Source organism: Stegostoma tigrinum, chromosome 26 (assembly GCF_030684315.1).
Source record: "Stegostoma tigrinum isolate sSteTig4 chromosome 26, sSteTig4.hap1, whole genome shotgun sequence".
NCBI lineage: Eukaryota > Metazoa > Chordata > Chondrichthyes > Orectolobiformes > Stegostomatidae > Stegostoma > Stegostoma tigrinum.
This window is the reverse complement of record NC_081379.1, coordinates 90743-108962: the sequence shown is the minus strand read 5'-3', so window position 1 is coordinate 108962 and position 18220 is coordinate 90743. Positions and strand designations below refer to the sequence as shown.

The following is an 18220-nucleotide window of genomic DNA, read 5'->3' as shown; positions in this document are numbered from 1 at the left end:
TTGAGATCTCAATTCCATTTTATTGTTCGTCTCTTATGACCCTTGACTCCCATGTCTATCAAAAAGAGAGAGGAAAATGTTCCCACTCATGAAATAATTGAGAATGAGAAGCACATATGGAATCTCAGTAAAAGTAGCAGAAATGCTGAGAGAGATAATAGGAACTGCAGATGCTGGAGAATTCCAAGATAATAAAATGCGAGGCTGGATGAACACAGCAGGCCAAGCAGCGTCTCAGGAGCACAAAAGCTGACGTTTCGGGCCTAGACCCTTCATCAGAGAGGGGGATGGGGAGAGGGAACTGGAATAAATAGGGAGAGGGGGGTAGGCGGACCGAAGATGGAGAGAAAAGAAGATAGGTGGAGAGAGTATAGGTGGGGAGGTAGGGAGGGGTAGGTCAGTCCAGGGAAGACGGACAGGTCAAGGAGGTGGGATGAGGTTAGTAGGTAGATGGGGGTGCGGCTTGGGGTGGGAGGAAGGGATGGGTGAGAGGAAGAACAGGTTAGGGAGGCAGAGACAGGTTGGACTGGTTTTGGGATGCAGTGGGTGGGGGGGGGGAAAGAGCTGGGCTGGTTTTGTGGTGCAGTGGGGGGAGGCGACGACGTGGGCTGGTTAAGGGATGCAGTTGGGGAAGGGGAGATTTTGAAACTGGTGAAGTCCACATTGATACCATTGGGCTGCAGGGTTCCCAGGTGGGATATGAGTTGCTGTTCCTGCAACCTTCGGGTGGCATCATTGTGGCATTGCAGGAGGCCCATGATGGACATGTCATCTAAAGAATGGGAGGGGGAGTGGAAATGGTGTGAGGAAAGCTTTTTCATGTAGGTGGTGGTTAGGACCCCAAATATATTGCCGGTGTGTGGGTGGAAGCAGGTTCAATTGTGGTTTTCAAAAAAGAATTAGATGATTATTTGTAAAGGAACACTGAGCTGGATTTACTGAGACAAACAGGAGAATTGTACTAGGTGAGCTACCCGTTCAGAATGCCAGCAAAGACACAATGGATTAATTTTCTGCACTGACACAATTCTGTGATTCTTAAAGTGCAACTAACTCAGTCTTGAATAATTTTAATGACCCAAACTCCACTGCTGCCTCGGGAAGAGTGTTCCACAGACTAACCACCCTCAGAATAAAATCTCCCAGCTTTGTTTTAAAAGCAAGGCCACTTATTGTTGATTAGTACTCCAAACACAGGCAGTCTCACCCAATCCCTGTACAACAGCAATAAACTTTTATGCTCCATTCACCTTGCATTAAACATTAAACTTTTTTTTTCCCTGTTGTGCCTGCAATGTTGTACTTGTCCTGGTGCATAACAGCCTGGTATGGCACTGCTCTGCCCAGGACTATAGAAAACTACAGAAAGTGGTGTGCACAGTCCAGGCCATCACAGAACCCAACCTCCATCCATGGACTACTTTATTACAGCTCGCTGGAAAGGCGGCCAACATTATGAAAGACTCATCGCACCCCAGCAATGACGTCCCATGCCTCTTCCGTCAAACAGAAGATACAGAAGCCTGAACACATGTATCAGCAGATTCAGGAACAGCTTCTTTCTGCCATAATCAGACTGTTGAATGGACTCTAGCCCCAAATAATGTAACCTGCAATGTAATCTCTATGCCTCCTAGTCTTGTTGATCTGTACATTCTTTGCTTGCTGTGATCTGCCTGAACCGCGCATAAACAAAGCTTTTCACTATGTTTCGGTACATGTGACAATGAATCAATGAACTTTACGATTCAGTGACATATTTTCTTGAAGCATTTTCACTCTATCCATTATCTCAGCTACCTTTTCTTCAACCAACATTTTGTCAAATTTCTCTTCTAAAGAAGCACCAATACAAGTAATTCAGTAGTCTAGCTTTATCATGCACCTCTACATGTACATCATCTGTTCTGTCCTTAATAGGATCCACTATACCTCCAATTGTTTAAATGCTGGTAGAAGATTTTCAGGTTTCCTTTCATCCTGACTGCCATTCTGTTCTATATTTTTTTTGGAAGTCTTATTGTCCTTTTCTCTTCCTTTATCAATTTATTGTATTTGACCTGATTTTCACTTCAAGAACTTACCTATACACCCTCCTTTTCTGCTTCGTCATAATCTCTAACTCCCACACCAACCAAGATGGCCTGATTTCCACCCTCTTCCCTGTTGCCCTTTTTGGAATGTACCTAGTCTGTATCTGAAACGTCTTTTCCTGAAAATTATTCGTTTCACTACAACTCTTTTTTCCTCACTTGGTAACATTAAAATCAGATCTGTTATAATGCTCCACAATCAAAATGCCTTGAAGGATGGAAGATGGCTCTGTGTAGTGTCAGAACAAAATGATTTACAGTAGGGGAACAGTTTCATAGGACGCTAAGGACAGCACACTTAGTTGATAAGGCTGCAGAAAAGTGGGTTTGGTTTTGATGTATAAAATATAAAAGGAAATTTAAAATCATGATAAGGTTTGAATATTGCATAAGGTGCCAGGCTCTGAGTTAGGTTATTCAGACTTTGGGCAAATTGTAATGCAGGTGCACTAGAATACTGCTTAGTATGAGGAAAAACAAGTGGTGACTACAAGGTTGAATAATATTGTTCTAACAAACGAAAAGGAATGCCTCATCTCCACCTATCTGGACTCCATTTTCTCCCCCTTGGTCCAGGAACTCCCCACCTATGTCCGTGACACCACCCACGCCCTCCACCTCCTCCAGAACTTCCAATTCCCTGGCCCCCAACACCGCATTTTCACCATGGACGTCCTGTCCCTATACACCTGCATTCCTCATGCAGATGGCCTTAAGGCCCTCCGCTTCTTCCTGTCCCGGAGGCCCAACCAGTCCCCCTCCATCGACACCAACATCTGCCTAGCCAAACCCGTCCTCACCCTCAACAACTTCTCTTTCGATTCCTCCCATTTCCTACAGACAACGGGGGTATCCAAGGGTACCCGCATGGGCCCAAGCTATGCCTGCCTCTTCGTAGGTTACGTGGAACAGTCCCTCTTCCGCACCTATACTGGCCCCAAACCTCTTCCTGCGTTACAATGATGACTGTATCGGCGCCGCCTCTTGTTCCCAAGTGGAGCTCGAACAGTTCATCCACTTCAATAACACCTTCTACCCCAACCTCAAGTTCACCTGGGCCATCTCCAACACGTCCCTCACCTTCCTGGACCTCTCGGTCTCCATCTCAGGCAACCAGCTAGAAAGTGATGTCCACTTCAAGCCCACCAACTCCCACAGTTACCTAGAATACACCTCCTCCCACCCACCCCCCTAAAAAATTCCATCCCCTATTCCCAACTCCTTTGCCTCTGCCGCATCTGCCCCCAGGATGAGGCATTCCATTCCCGCACATCCCAGATGTCCATGTTCTTCAAGGACCGCAACTTCCCCCCCCCGGCAGTGGTCGAGAACACACTTGACCGTGTCTCCTGCATTTCCCGCAACACATTCCTCACACCCTGCCCCGGCCAATAACTGCCCTAAGAGAATCCCCCTCCTCCTCACATACCACCCCACCAACCTCCGGATACAACACATCATCCTCCGACACTTCCGCCATCTACATGTCTGCCTTCTGGAGAGACCACTCTCTCCGTGACTCCCTTGTCCAGTCCACACTCCCCTCCAACCCCACCACACCCGGCACCTTTCCCTGCAACCGCAGGAAGTGCTACACTTGCCCCCACACCACCTCCCTCACCCCCATCCCAGGCCCCAAGATGACTTTTTGTATTAAGCAGATGTTCATCTGCACATCTGCCAATGTAGTATACTGTATCCACTGTACCCGGTGTGGCTTCCTCTACATTGTGGAAAGCAAGTGGAGGCTTGGGGACCACTTTGCAGGACACCTCCGCTCGGTTCGCAATAAGCAACTGCACCTCCCTGTCGCAAACCATTTTAACTCCCCCTCCCATTCCTTAGACGACATGTCCATCATGGGCCTCCTGCAGTGCCACAATGATGCGAACCGAAGGGTGCAGGAACAGCAATTCATGTTCCGCTTGGGAACCCTGCAGCCCAATGGTATCAAAGTGGCCTTCACAAGCTTCAAAATCTCCCCCTCCCCCACTCCATCCCAAAACCAGTCCAGCTCGTCCCCTCCCCCCAATGCATCACTAAACCAGCCCAGCTCGTCCCCGCCTCCCTAACCTGTTCTTCCTCTCACCTATCCTCTCCTCCCACCTCAAGCCGCACCTCCATTTCCCACCAACCAACCTCATCCCACCTCTTTGACCTGTCCGTCCTCCCTGGACTGACCTATCCCCTCCCCACCTCCCCACCTATACTCTCCTCTCCACCTATCTTCTCCTCTATCCATCTTCGGTCCACCTCCCCCTCTCTCCCTATTTATTTCAGAACTCTCTCCCCATCCCCCTCTCTGATGAAGGGTCTGGACCCGAAACGTCAGCTTTTGTGCTCCTGAGATGCTGCTTGGCCTGCTGTGTTCATCCAGCTCCACACTTTGTTATCTTGGATTCTCCAGCATCTGCAGTTCCCATTATCACTTAAAATGTGATTAATCTTTGGACAACACAGCAGGTCATTGAAGGTATGAGAATTTAAAATTCTGAAACAACACGAGACTGGATGAAAATCCACCTTACAGGGAAAACCAGCACAATTAAACTTTGTTTTGTGAAGCAACAGTCCAAAGTCAAATCTTATGCTTTACAAGAGTACACCCCAGGAACATTTCAATGAAAACATCAGAGAGAAGATTCTCAGCTCAAAAAAGGTTTTCAGAAATCTAAGTGCTGCTGATAGCGAGTCCAGGCAACCTGCAATTGCCTTAACTGGTGAACTAGTGGGGAACAAGAAACCTTTTCTCATTCTCTCTTAAAACAATGCTCTACATGCAGAGCCACCTTTAAAAACACCTTCAACTCATCAACTACAGAAGCCATTGCAGCTGTTAAATTCTGACATCAAAAGCTTTCAACCACATTCGCCTTTGGAATGTGAACCCACACGCAAGCAGCAGGCCTACAAAGATAATGGATTAATTTGATTTGCAACTTTATAATATCCTTCAGTTTACCTATTTTTAATCTTTGTATTATACCTAATATTTTTACACTGGACTTACAGCAATAGTTGTGCAATAAACTATCCTTTGTCCTTATTTAAAACTAAAGTTTTTCTGGTTAGTTTTAAATTGTACATTTAAATTCACAGTTCACAAGCTGCATACGCACTCGTATGGTCATGACACATGCAATACACCAACTGACAACATAATCTGCCACCAGTGCTTCTGTTTTTACGGTACTGTAAGTCCATAATTCAATTCAATTCAATGCGAAGAACTCATTCTCATAGTAGCATTACACTATATTGCCACCCATCACAAGAAAGAATTTGCATGAACATCTGACAAATAGAAATTCAATTACTAGGATACTGTGAAAAAAGCAGCAGAAAACACAAACATAAGATGGGCCTTACTTGTAGCGTTGCCTGCTTCGGAGACATCATGCTTTGGTTCTTCTGCTTCCCAGCTTTCAGATTCATTTCTTGCATCAAGCTTTTGTAATGCTTTGAGAATAGGAGGAATAGCCTTGTCCAAACCATTTGAAGGATCTCGCTGATTAAAAGGGTTATCCTTCTCTGGGGGAGAATGGTACCTAAGTAAATCAACAACAGTAAAATGATTCACTTCTAAGTAGCACTTATACTTCTGTAATCCATCTGGTAATAGTTGGGAGGTTAAAACTATTGCAAATATCAAAATTTATCTTTAGTACAATAATAAAATCAATACATTCATGCTACAAGTCACAGCTCCCAGGAGTACTTCTGGGGTTACTCTAAAAAGTACAACTCTAAAAAGGTCAAAAAATTTCAGTGAACTTGACTCAAGATTCACAGCAACGTGGTTGAACTCTTAAAATCCTGTTGACAATAAGGGACTGGCAAAGAATATTGGCCAAGCCTGTAAAGCCCAAATCCCATGAATGAATGAGAAAAGTTAAATTTCACATTCAATGTGAAGATAAGAAACTTGGGTCTAAAATGTGTGTTAAAGACAATTTGAAAAATACAAAGACAGGTGATGAAAATAAACCAGAAAAGTCAGTTAAAAGTACAGTACAGCAATGGGGGCATTTAAGGAGCTATTTTGTAAACCTCAAAGATTTCATTTTGAAAGAAAGCCCCCATTGAAGAATAAATGATTCATGGTTAACTAAGCTGATTAAGGATGCTACCAAATCAAAAGAAAAGCTACATTGCTGTAAAGGTTGGAAAAAGTTTAGAAACCTTAGATGATGAGGAAAAAAGGGAGAAAATAGAATACAAGCAGTAAACTAGCACGAATGAGGTAAATGCTAAATAAAATCTTCTGCAAGCATATTAAAAAATATGTACCTAAATTAAACATCAGTCTGTCATGGAGTAAGATTAGAGAATTAGTAATGGGAAATAAGCAAACAGCAGCGGTTTTTAAAAAGTATTTTGCATCTATCTTCACAACAGCAGATAGAAAAGTAGCCTAATAATAACAGGAGAAAATCAAGGACTGAAATGGAGCAAAATAAACAGGATTATTAAAGATAACAAGATGTAGAGCTGGATGAACACAGCAGGCCAAGCAGCATCAGAGGAGCAGGAAAGCTGATGTTTTGGGCCTAGACCCTTCTTCAGGAAGGGGGGGGGGGGGGGTTCTGAAATAAATGGGTGGGGGGGGGAGAGAGAGGTGGACAGAAGATGGATAGAGGAGAAGATAGGTGGAGAGGAGACAGACAGGTCAAAGAGGCGGGGACAAGCTGGGCTGGTTTTGGGATGCAGTTGGGGAGGGGAGATTTTGAAGCTTGTAAAGTCCACATTGATACCATTGGACTGCAAGATTCCCAAGCACAATATGAGTTCCTGTTCCTGCAACCGTCGAGAGGCATCACTGTGGCACTGCAGGAAGCCCAGGATGGACAGGTTGTCCAAGGAATGAGAGCGGATGTTGAAATGGCTCGTGACTGAGAGGTGCAGTTGTTTAGTGTGAATCAAGCGTAGGTGTTCCGCAAAGCGGTCCCCAAGCCTCCACTTGGTTTCCCCAATGTAGAGGAGGCCACAACGGGAACAGCTGATACAGTATACCACATTTTCAGATGTGCAGGTGAACATCTGCTTGATGTGGAAAGTCTTCTTGGGGCCTGCGATGGGAATGAGGGGGGGCGGTGTAGGGGCAGGTGTAGCACTTCCTGCGGTTGCAAGGAAAAGTGCCAGGTGTGGTGGGGCTGGAAAGGAGCGCACAAGGCAGTCCCAGCAGCTCCAGAGGAGACAGCAGCACACAGCCCTGCCGAGCCTTCATCATACCCCACACCTCCCCCTTACTGAGGACAAATGATCAGTCCTCAGTAAAGGGCTCACTTTTGTCCCCCTCCAGCAACACATCAATGAGTACTGCTTATGCTTGGATGTTGAACAGTTTTTCTGCCACCTCCACCTCCGCGCTTACTTCTTTAAGCGTGAGCCTATCTCTCCCTCAACTGATCCCTTCTCCTGCCTCCAACACACCCCCTCCTCCTGGACCCCACCCCAAGGCCTCCTACCCTCCCATCCTCCATCTCCAACTGTCGTCGTGACATCAATCACCTCAACCTCTCCACCCCTCTCACCCACCCCAACCTCGCCACCATAGAACGTGCAGCCCTCCACACCAAACCCAACCTCACCATACAACCCGCAGACAAGGGAGGCACAGTTGTAGCATGGCACACTGACCTCCACATTGCATAGGCCAGGCGCCAACTCTCTGCCACCTCCTCCTACCACCCCCTTGATCATGATCCCACCCCCAGCCACCAAACCATCCACAACCTCATCACCTCAGGTGACCTCCCACCCACAGCCTCCCACCTCATCATTCTCCAACCCCACACCAGCTGCTTCTATCTCCTTCTGAAAATCCACAAACCTGACTACCCTGGTCGACCCATTGTCTCTGCCTGCTCCTGCCATACTGAACTTATCTCCATCCATCTCTACTCCATTTTCTCCCCCTTGGTCCAGGAACTCCTACCTACGTCTGTGACACCACCCAGGCCCTCCACCTCCTCCAAAACTTTCAATTCCCTGGTCCCCAACACCTCATCTTTACCATGGACATCCAGTCCCCATACATTTGCATTCCTCATGCAGATGGCCGAAAGGCCCTGCATTTCTTCCTGTCCCGTGGGCCCAACCAGGGACACTTCACTGACACCCTCATCCGCTTAGCTGAACTCATCCTCAACAACTTCTCTTACAATTCCTAGCACTCTGGCAGACAAAGGGGGTGGCCATGGGTACCTGCATGGGCCCAAGCTATGCCTGCCTCTTTGTAGGGTACGTGGAACAATCCTTATTCCGTAGCTACACTGGTCCTAAACCACATCTCTTCCTCTGTTACATTGATGCCTGTATCAGCACTGCTTTGCGCTCCCACAAGGAGCTCAAACAGTTCATCCACTTCACCAACACTTTTCACCCCAACTTTAAGTTCACCTGAACCATCTCTGATATCTCTCTCTCTCCTTCCTGGACACCTCTGTTTCCATCTCTGGCAACCACCGGGAAACCGATATCCATTTCAAAACCACAGACTCCCACAGCTACCTAGAATACATCACCTCCCACCCACCTTCCTGCCAAAAAAAGTGCCGTTCCCTATTCCCAATTCCTTCACCTCTGCCGCATCTGCTCCCAGGATGAGGCGTTCAACTCCCGAACATTTCAGATGTCTTCAATTTAAGGACCGCAACTTCCCCCCTACTCAATGATAAAGAACGCCCTCAAACGTGTCTCCCGCATTTCCCGCAACTCACCCCTCACACCTCCTCTCTGCAATAACAACAAACACTGCATTACCTTTGTCCTCACCACCCCACCGACATCTGGATCCAACACATCATCCTCCAACGCTTCCGCCACCTGCAATCCGATCCCACCATCAAAGGCATTTTTCCCCTCCCATCCTTGTCTGTTTTCCAGAGGGACCACTCTCTCCAGGACTCCCTTGTCTGCTCCACTCGCCCCTCTAGCCCCACCACACCCGGCACTTTTCCTTGCAACCGCAGGAAGTGCTGCACCTGCCCCTAAACCTCCCCCCTCACCACCATCAGAGGCCCCAAGAAGACTCCACATCAAGCAGATGTTCACCTGCACATCTGAAAATGTGGTATACTGCATCCGCTGTTCCCGTTGTGGCCTCCTCTACATTGTGGAAACCAAGCGGAGGCTTAGGGACTGCTTTGCGGAACACCTACACTCATTCACACTACACAACTCTCAGTCGCAAACGTTTTCAACTCCCCATTCCCATATCCATTCCTCAGACGACATGTCCATCCTGGGCCTTCTGCAGTGCCACAACAATGACCCCGAAGGTTACAGGAACAGCAACTCATATTCCGCTTGGGAACCCTGAAGCCCAATGGTATCAATGGGGACTTTACAAGCTTCAAAATCTCCTCTCCCTGACTGCATCCCAAAACCAGCCCAGTTTGTCCCTGCCTCCCTAACATGTCCTTCCGCCCACCTATCCCCTCCTCCCACCTCAAACCCCACCCCTCATCTCCAAGCGACTAACCTCATCCCACCCCCTTGACCTGTCTGTCCTCCCTGGACTGATCTATCCCCTCCCTAACTCCCCACCTACACTCACCTTTACTGGCTCCATCCCCATCTCTTTGGCCTGTCTCCTCTCTACCTATCTTCTCCTCTATCCATCTTCTATCTGCCTCCCCCTCTTTCCCTATTTATTTTCAGAACACCCTTCCCCTCCCCCATTTCTGAAGAAGGATCTAAGCCCGAAACGTCAGCCTTCCTGCTCCTCTGACACTGCTTGGCCTGCTGTGTTCATCCAGCTCTACTCCTCGTTATCTTAGATTCTCCAGCATCTGCAGTTCCTACAATTTCTGAAAGGATTATTAAAGAATCAATAGTAGAGACATTAAATGGACATAAACCTTGACCAGCAACCCCCAGAATTGTTGGCCTGCATCTAACCTTAAAGGATATGGCTGCAGAGAAAGTAGATGCATTAACTAGTTCGCAGCAAAGTAATAAAACTTTTTTCTTGGCAGGGGGCAGGGAAGGGAAGGAAAGGAGGAGACACAGACAGAAAGCAAAACTTGCTAGCCCACTGTTTGACAGGGAAACATGCTGGAACCATCTTTAACCAAATAGCACCACAGCATTTTAAAACAAACAAATGAAATAAATCATCTTGCCTTCACTCAATTGTATGAAACAGAAAGAGTATTTGACAATACAGTTCCAAGAAGATGCAACAGAATATAATGATTGCAACTGTATATTTAAGTTAGAATTGTCAATAAATAAGTTGCTGCTGGACACTGAACTCGCAGCAAATTATTAATAAATCATTGTACTAAAGGAAACTAGTGGTGTAGAGTTTTTAAAAGTTGGGAAAGATGGTCATGTGATTTCTGCAGGACACAGTGGGATGCTGTTTGTGTATACCATGACCAATTAAAAATAGCAGGAACTTCATTGTGAAGTGGATAAGCATATGGACGTATATGGAATAGTGTAGATGGGCTTGAGATCGGTATGACAGGTCGGCACAACATCGAGGGCCGAAGGGCCTGTACTGTGCTGTAATGTTCTATGTTCTATGGATGTCCTACCTGGTTCATCTATTATTGGGCTTAAAAGAACTGAAATTATGGAAATTTGTGAAGAAATGTTGAGTTTTTCTGTTTCTGCCTTTAGGACTATTGCTCTTATTAGATGCTGATGTTCCTTGTCCACTCTCGGCAATTGGGAATTCTTTGCTTCTGGAATTAACACCTTTTGCACCAATTGGTTTCTGCACCGTTGAATCTGTGAGCCAGTCATTCTTTTTAAGGCTTTACAGTATTGGCCTTATTTTCGCTTGAGATTGATTTGCGTTATTCTCCACTTGTCTATGTTTAGTACTTAGATAGAATAACTCAAAAGATATAACCACAATTCACAGATGCCTTATTTAGAAGGAAGTTATTTACAGTTCCTGGAAATTATTTGACTGCAACGAAGGACACGCTTTTCCAAATCTACAGAATCCATTTTCATACAACATATATTCAGTGCTTACTTTTCCAGGTTCAAGATTTCCTCAACTACCATCCTTTTCAAAATGGCTGGTGTGCTTCTAAGATAAAACCATAAATATGCTGATGCTAATGAGGTTTTGTTAATGTTACAGAATTCTTAGGAATAAGGTTTCTCTGTTTTTCCCGTATACACTACCTCCTGCTCACTCTTGCCCGAGCTCTCTCTCTCTCTCTTCTGCCCACCCCACCCCCAGATAAAGACATAGACGCACACACTCTCTCACCCCTAGCACGTGGATGCTGATCTGAAATTGAAGAAGGAATATTTTGTTTCTCATCAATGAGATAGCCTTAGCACGGAAATTTCTGCGAATATTGTTTGATCAAATGTCTGGCAGTTGATAAGCCAAGGTTGTGTCTGAGAGGGGAATTCCATGGCTTGTTCAGCTGTTTTGCAATGTTAGCTGTGGTGGTTGAGCAAGGAGCCCGAGAGAGAAACTTTGATAGTAACAAGGATTAAGAGTATACACACAATGCTCATAACACGCAGCAGGTTGAGCACATCTGTGGCAAATCAAAGGCAGGCAATATTTCGGGTTGCTGACTTTTCTTTGCAAGGCTGAGAAAGCAATGGACTTTACAAACCAAAACGTTCAATGTGACAGTGATAATGGGAACTGCAGATGCTGGAGAATCCAAGATAATGAAATGTGAGGCTGGTTGAACACAGCAGGCCCAGCAGCATCTCAGGAGCACAAAAGCTGACGTTTCGGGCCTAGACCCTTCATCAGAGAGGGGGATGGGTGAGGGTTCTGGAATAAATAGGGAGAGAGGGGGAGGCGGACCGAGGATAGAAAGAAAAGATAGGTGGGGAGGAGAGTATAGGTGGGGAGGTAGGGAGGGGTAGGTCAGTCCAGGGAAGACGGACAGGTCAAGGAGGTGGGATGAGGTTAGTAGGTAGGAGATAGAGGTGCGGCTTGGGGTGGGATGAAGGTATGGGTGAGAGGAACAACAGGTTAGGGAGGCAGAGACAGGTTGGACTGGTTTTGGGATGCACTGGGTGGAGGGGAAGAGCTGGGCTGGTTGTGTGGTGCAGTCAGGGGAGGGGATGAACTGGGCTGGATTTGGGATGCGGTGGGGGAAGGGGAGATTTTGAAACTGGTGAAGTCCACATTGATACCATTGGGCTGCACGGTTCCCAAGCAGAATATGAGTTGCTGTTCCTGCAACCTTCAGGTGGCATCATTGTGGCACTGCAGGAAGCCCATGATGGACATGTCATGTAAAGAATGTGAGGGGGAGTGGAAATGGTTTGCGACGGGGAGGTGCAGTAGTTTATTGCGAACCGAGCGGAGGTGTTCTGCAAAGCGGTCCCCAAGCCTCCGCTTGGTTTCCCCAATGTAGAGGTAGCCACACCGGGTACAGTGGATGCAGTATACCACATTGGCAGATGTGCAGGTGAACCTCTGCTTAATGTGGAAAGTCATCTTGGGGCCTGGGATAGGGGTGAGGGAGTAGGTGTGGGGGCAAGTGTAACATTTGCTGCGGTTGCAGGGGAAGGTGCCAGGTGTGGTGGGGTTGGAGGGCAGTGTGGAGCGAACAAGGGAGTCACGGAGAGAGTGCGCTCTCCGGAAAGCAGACAGGGGTGGGGATGGAAAAATGTCTTGGGTGGTGGGGTCGGATTGTAGATGGCGCAAGTGTCGGAGGATGATGTGTTGTATCTGGAGGTTGGTGGGGTAGTGTGTGAGAACGAGGGGAATCCCCTTTGGGTGGTTGTGGCGGGGGCGGGGTGTGAGGGATGTGTTGCAGGAAATGCAGAAGACGCGGTCAAGGGCGTTCTCGACCACTGTGGGGGGGAAAGTTGCGGTCCTTGAAGAACTTGGACATCTGGGATGTGCGGGAGTGGAATGCCTCATCGTGGGAGCAGATGTGGCGCAGGAATTGGGAATAGGGGATGGAATTTTTGCAGGAGGGTGGGTGGGAGGAGGTGTATTCTAGGTAGAATACACCTCCTCCCTCACCCCTATCCCAGGCCCCAAGATGACTTTCCACATTAAGCAGAGGTTCACCTGCACATCTGCCATTGTGGTATACTGCATCCACTGTACACGGTGTGGCCTCCTCTACATTGGGGAAACCAAGCGGAGGCTTGGGGACCGCTTTGCAGAACACCTCCGCTCGGTTCGCAATAAACTACTGCACCTCCCAGTCGCAAACCATTTCCACTCCCCCTCACATTCTTTAGATGACATGTCCATCATGGGCCTCCTGCAGTGCCACAATGATGCCACCCGAAGGTTGCAGGAACAGCAACTCATATTCCGCTTGGGAACCCTGCAGCCCAATGGTATCAATGTGGACTTCACCAGCTTCAAAATCTCCCCTTCCCCCACCGCATCCCAAAACCAGCCCAGTTCGTCCCCTCCACCCACTGCATCCCAAAACCAGTCCAACCTGTCTCTGCCTCCCTAACCTGTTCTTCCTCTCACCCATCCCTTCCTCCCACCCCAAGCCGCACCTCCATCTCCTACCTACTAACCTCTTCCCACCTCCTTGACCTGTCCGTCTTCCCTGGACTGACCTATCCCCTCCCTACCTCCCCACCTATCTTCTTTTCTCTCTATCTTCGGTCCGCCTCCCCCTCTTTATTCCAGAACCCTCACCCCATCCCCCTCTCTGATGAAGGGTCTAGGCCCAAAACCTCAGCTTTTGTGCTCCTGAGATGCTGCTGGGCCTGCTGTGTTCATCCAGCCTCACATTTCATTCAATGTGACATGCATTTTTACATTCCAATTTGTGAGGGGTAGATGTTGAAATCGTAACATTTCAAATCTAGATTCTTTAAGGTGGGGAAAACCTTTGCTGGAAAGGCATAGCACCTTTGCCGTTGCTGTTGACTAAGTTTTATATATGTGAAAAGAAATTGGTTAATGTTTACAGATCATCTTTAAAAGTTGCATTTATTTCCCTGCTCAGCTGAGTGCCTCTTTATATATAAGCATGTTTAAATGTTTCTCCACAGCTAGGTTGAGGATTAACTGATGTCAGAAATATCCTTCAGCTCCAATGGTATCTGATAACTCCACAGTGATTATCTTATTAAATGCAGCACATAATGGAGCTGTGTTCAGATCTTCAAAAGTTGTGGCCATAGATTATTCCAAAGTGCAGACTGGGACGATCAGGCTGTCTGAGAATCTGGATGTTACACTGCAAGATAAATTATTTCATGAAAACAAGCTTCTTGAGCCAACCAATCATTGCTGATATTCACCTTCCAAGTTTTATTCTTTCATGAGTGTTGCAGACAAAGTCAGCATTTGCTGCTCATCCACAATTGTCATGAACTGCTATAATCAATACGGTGTAGGGATACCCGCAATGCTTTTAGGAAGGGAGTTCCCCAAGGTTTTGACCCAGCGACACTAAACAAAGTGATCTAGTTCTAGTCAAGATGGAGTGTTGCTTAGCGGGGAACGTATTGTGGTCATGTTCCCATGTGTCACTGTCCTTCCTCTGGTTGAGGGTGTGAATTTAAAGGGGACTCTGAGATGCTGTTGGTACACACTTGCTATTACATGTGCCAGTGTTTGACGCATTGCTGAACATATGGTTGATATTTTCTGAATGGTAGTGAGCTTTGCGTGAAATTGGAACTGCACTCATCACAGCTAGTGGAGTGTGTTCCATCACAGTTGTGACTTGTGCCTGAAAGTGGTGGAGAGAATATGAGAAGTCAGTTGTTCACTGCAGAAGTCTTAGCCTTTGAGCCACAATGGCTTTGTCAAATTAGGTTGCTGGCCAATGGTAACACCTAGCAGATGAGTAGAAATTTAAAACTAGCATCTACAGTGGAGAAAATGAAACTTAAAGCTATGTGACAGGGGCGGCACGGTGGCACAGTGGTTAGCACTGCTGCCTCACAGCGCCGGGGACCCGGGGTCAATTCTAGCCTTGGGTGACTGTCTATGTGGAGTTCGCACATTCTCCTCATGTTTGCGTGGGTTTCCTCTGGGTGCTCTGGTTTCCTCCCACAGCACAAAGTCGTGCAGGGTAGACGGACTGGCCATGCTAAGTTGCCCGTAGCGTTCAGGGAGTCGAAGATTAGGTGGGCTATAGGGGGATGGGTCTAGGTGGGATGCTGCGAGGTTCGGACTTGTTGGACCAAAGGCCTATTTACACACTGTAGGGATTCTACGATTACAAGCAAAATGAGTAAAAAGGAAAACCAGCAGATTTAGTGTTTTAAGTTTACAAAAGGCACCGTAGTAGGTCATGACTGACCTTCAAACTCAATGCTATATTCCTGTACTGCAACTATGTCTCTTGATGGCAGTAGTTGCTAGAAATCTGATTCTCTGTCCTGAACACAAAGAATTCACCACTATTATATATGTGAATCACGGAAAAGTTGGCATATAGGTACAAGTATTAATTCGGAAATGGAACGTTAGGACTCAAAGCAACATAGATGGAGCAAAAGTAGGAAGGTTTTGCTGCAATCTTATAGGAAATTTGACAGACTGCATCTGTAGTGCTTCAAACAACTTCAATTCCTTACTTGAGGAGTGATGTATCTTCATTTGATACAGCTGAGAGAAGATTCACTAGGTTGATTCCTAAAGTGAAGGTGCTATGGAGTTCAATCCGGGCAAATGCGAGGTGATGCATTTTGGAAGATCAAATTCAAGGGCAAACTATACAGTAAATGGAAATGTCCCAGGGAAAATTGATGAACAGAGAGATCTGGGTGTTCAGGTCCATTGTTCCGTGAAGGTGACAATGCAGGTCAATAGGGTGGTCAAAAAGGCTTTCCTTCATTGGGCGGGGTATTGGGTACAAGAGTTGGCAGGTCATGTTGCAGTTGTATAGGAATTTGGTTCGGCCACATTTGGAGTACTGTGTACAGTTCTGGTCGCCACATTACCAAAAGTATGTGGATGCTTTGGAGACAGTGCAGAGGAGGTTCACCAGGATGTTGCCTGGTATGGAGGGTGCTAGCTATGAACAGAGGTTGAGTAGATTAGGGTTATTTTCATTAGAAAGACGGAGATTGAGGGGGGAACCTGATTGAGGTCTACAAAATCATGAGGGGTATAGACAGGGTGGATAGCAAAAAGCTTTCTCCCCCCCAGAGAGGGGGACTCAATTACTACGGGTAATGAGTTCAAAGTGAGAGGAGGAAAGTTTAAGGGAGATATGCGTGGAAAGTTCTTTACACAGAGGCTGGTGGGTGCCTGGAACGCGTTGACAGCGGAGGTGGTAGACGCAGACAAGTTAGCGTCTTTTAAGATATATTTGGACAGGTACATGGATGGGCAGGGAGCAAATGGACACAGACCCTTAGAAAATAGATGACAGGTTAGACAGAGGGTCTTGATCGGCACAGGCTTGGAGGGCCGAAGGGCCTGTTCCTGTGCTGTAGGTTTCTTTGTTCTGTGAGAGACACAGATCGAGCCTAAACTCATTCAAGTTGATGTTAAGAGAATGCTTCTTCTCAAGAGAATTGAGAACTACAGAATAATAAGGGAACTCCTATTAAAAAGAGGGGTAGGGAGTAACTATTTCTTCCAGAGAGTTGTTAATCATTGGAATTTTCTTCAAAGACAGTCATGGAGGTTGAGCCTTGGAATTTATTCAAGGCTGAGTTTGACAGATTTTTGATGTACAAGAGAGTCAAGAGTAAACACTTCAGCACCAGTTCAGCAAAACTCTCCCATTCGATCACCATGGCATTACCTACTACAAGTTATTCAAAGTGCTAGCTAAAAAAACAGAGGCAAGAAAGAAATCAAGAATCTACCTGAAGAACAAGTTTCTATAATCGCTTTAACTTGGTTGAATAAGTAAAGTATAGAATACAATGCCTGACAGGAAAACAGTAATTTCACTATCAAATCAGATACAGCAAGTGAAACAAGTGGAGGCAGAAAGATCGGATTGAGAGAGACAGAAGGAAAAGGAAAGAGCAGTGATAATGGGATTCTCCAGCATCTGCAGTTCCAAGATAACAAAGTGTGGAGCTGGATGAACACAGCAGGCCAAGCAGCATCTCAGGAGCACAAAAGCTGACGTTTCGGGCCTAGACCCATCAGAGACCTCTGATGTTGTCTGATGAAGGGTCTAGGCCCGAAACGTCAGCTTTTGTGCTCTTGAGATGCTGCTTGGCCTGCTGTGTTCATCCAGCTCCACACTTTGTTACAAAGGAAAGAGCAGTTTTTTAATCTAAAATCTGAACTTTTTAAAGAAATCCATAATTAAAATCTGAAGAATTAAGATTTCCTATTTATGAGTTACTTTTTGGTGCCAGGAGGATCATTGGCGACAATTAACACATATCATCTTAAAATCATTCAGGCTTAATTGATGAGGGTATAGTAACAAACTGTTCCATATTTTAAAATATTCTTAAGGTTAAATGTTAGCAATGTATAAAGCTGTAAGAATTACTGGAATGAGAATGTTGTACTGACCTTCTGGGCTGCAGGTTGATCTCCCCAGAGTCATTGCCAGAACCATTACAGTGATTTTCTAAGGGTTGTCCTGTGAAGATGGAATAGTCAGAACCTGGAGTCAGCCACTTGCGTCTTGCAACATCAGAAGGAGTTTTGGCAGGAGAATAATTTTCATCAGGTCGATGGAAAAGGCTGTTTTTGGTAACACATTAAAGAAAATAGTTCAGGGAAGCCATACACTAAAAAACATTATGAGCAGCCCATTTTTGCAAATCATATTTTCAGTGAAGAATTACATTCTGTAGACTAGAACTGCAGACAGCTTCTTCTCGGAGCCATCACACACCAGCTTAAATATACTCTGCATTAGATAATCACTTCAATGTTTTATCCCCAGCACGTCTGGTCTGGGATTAACACTGATTCTTACTATAGGATAACCTAGTTCACTATACATCTTTCCTGTTTCTGGAGCACAGGTCGAAACAGCTACCCTGTTCCAAAGACTTCGCAGGGTATATAAACAATATAGATGAGAACTTGGGTATGATAATTAAGCATGCAGATGTCATGAAGATTGGTTAGGTGGTTGATAGTGGGGAGAAGACCTTAGATTACAGGGAGATATAAACAAGTTGTCAGATGGGTAAATCAGTGGCACATAGAATTTATCCTTGCAAGAAGTGTGAGGCTAGGCACTTTGGAAGAAGTAACA

At 46.2% G+C, this 18220-nt stretch overlaps 1 protein-coding gene across 6 annotated transcripts in view; it reads right to left on the bottom strand.

The window, feature by feature from the left end:
• LOC125464017 (M-phase phosphoprotein 9) overlaps positions 1-18220 on the bottom strand; it is a 99619-nt gene that overhangs the window by 27543 nt on the left and 53856 nt on the right. For all 6 annotated transcript variants that reach the window (XM_059654865.1, XM_059654864.1, XM_059654867.1 and 3 more), the window contains 2 exons: positions 17524-17697; positions 5463-5641 (listed from right to left, as the gene is read on the bottom strand). In XM_059654865.1, coding sequence (XP_059510848.1) covers positions 5463-5641; positions 17524-17697 — 353 coding nt within the window. The remainder of the gene's footprint in view (positions 1-5462; positions 5642-17523; positions 17698-18220) is intronic.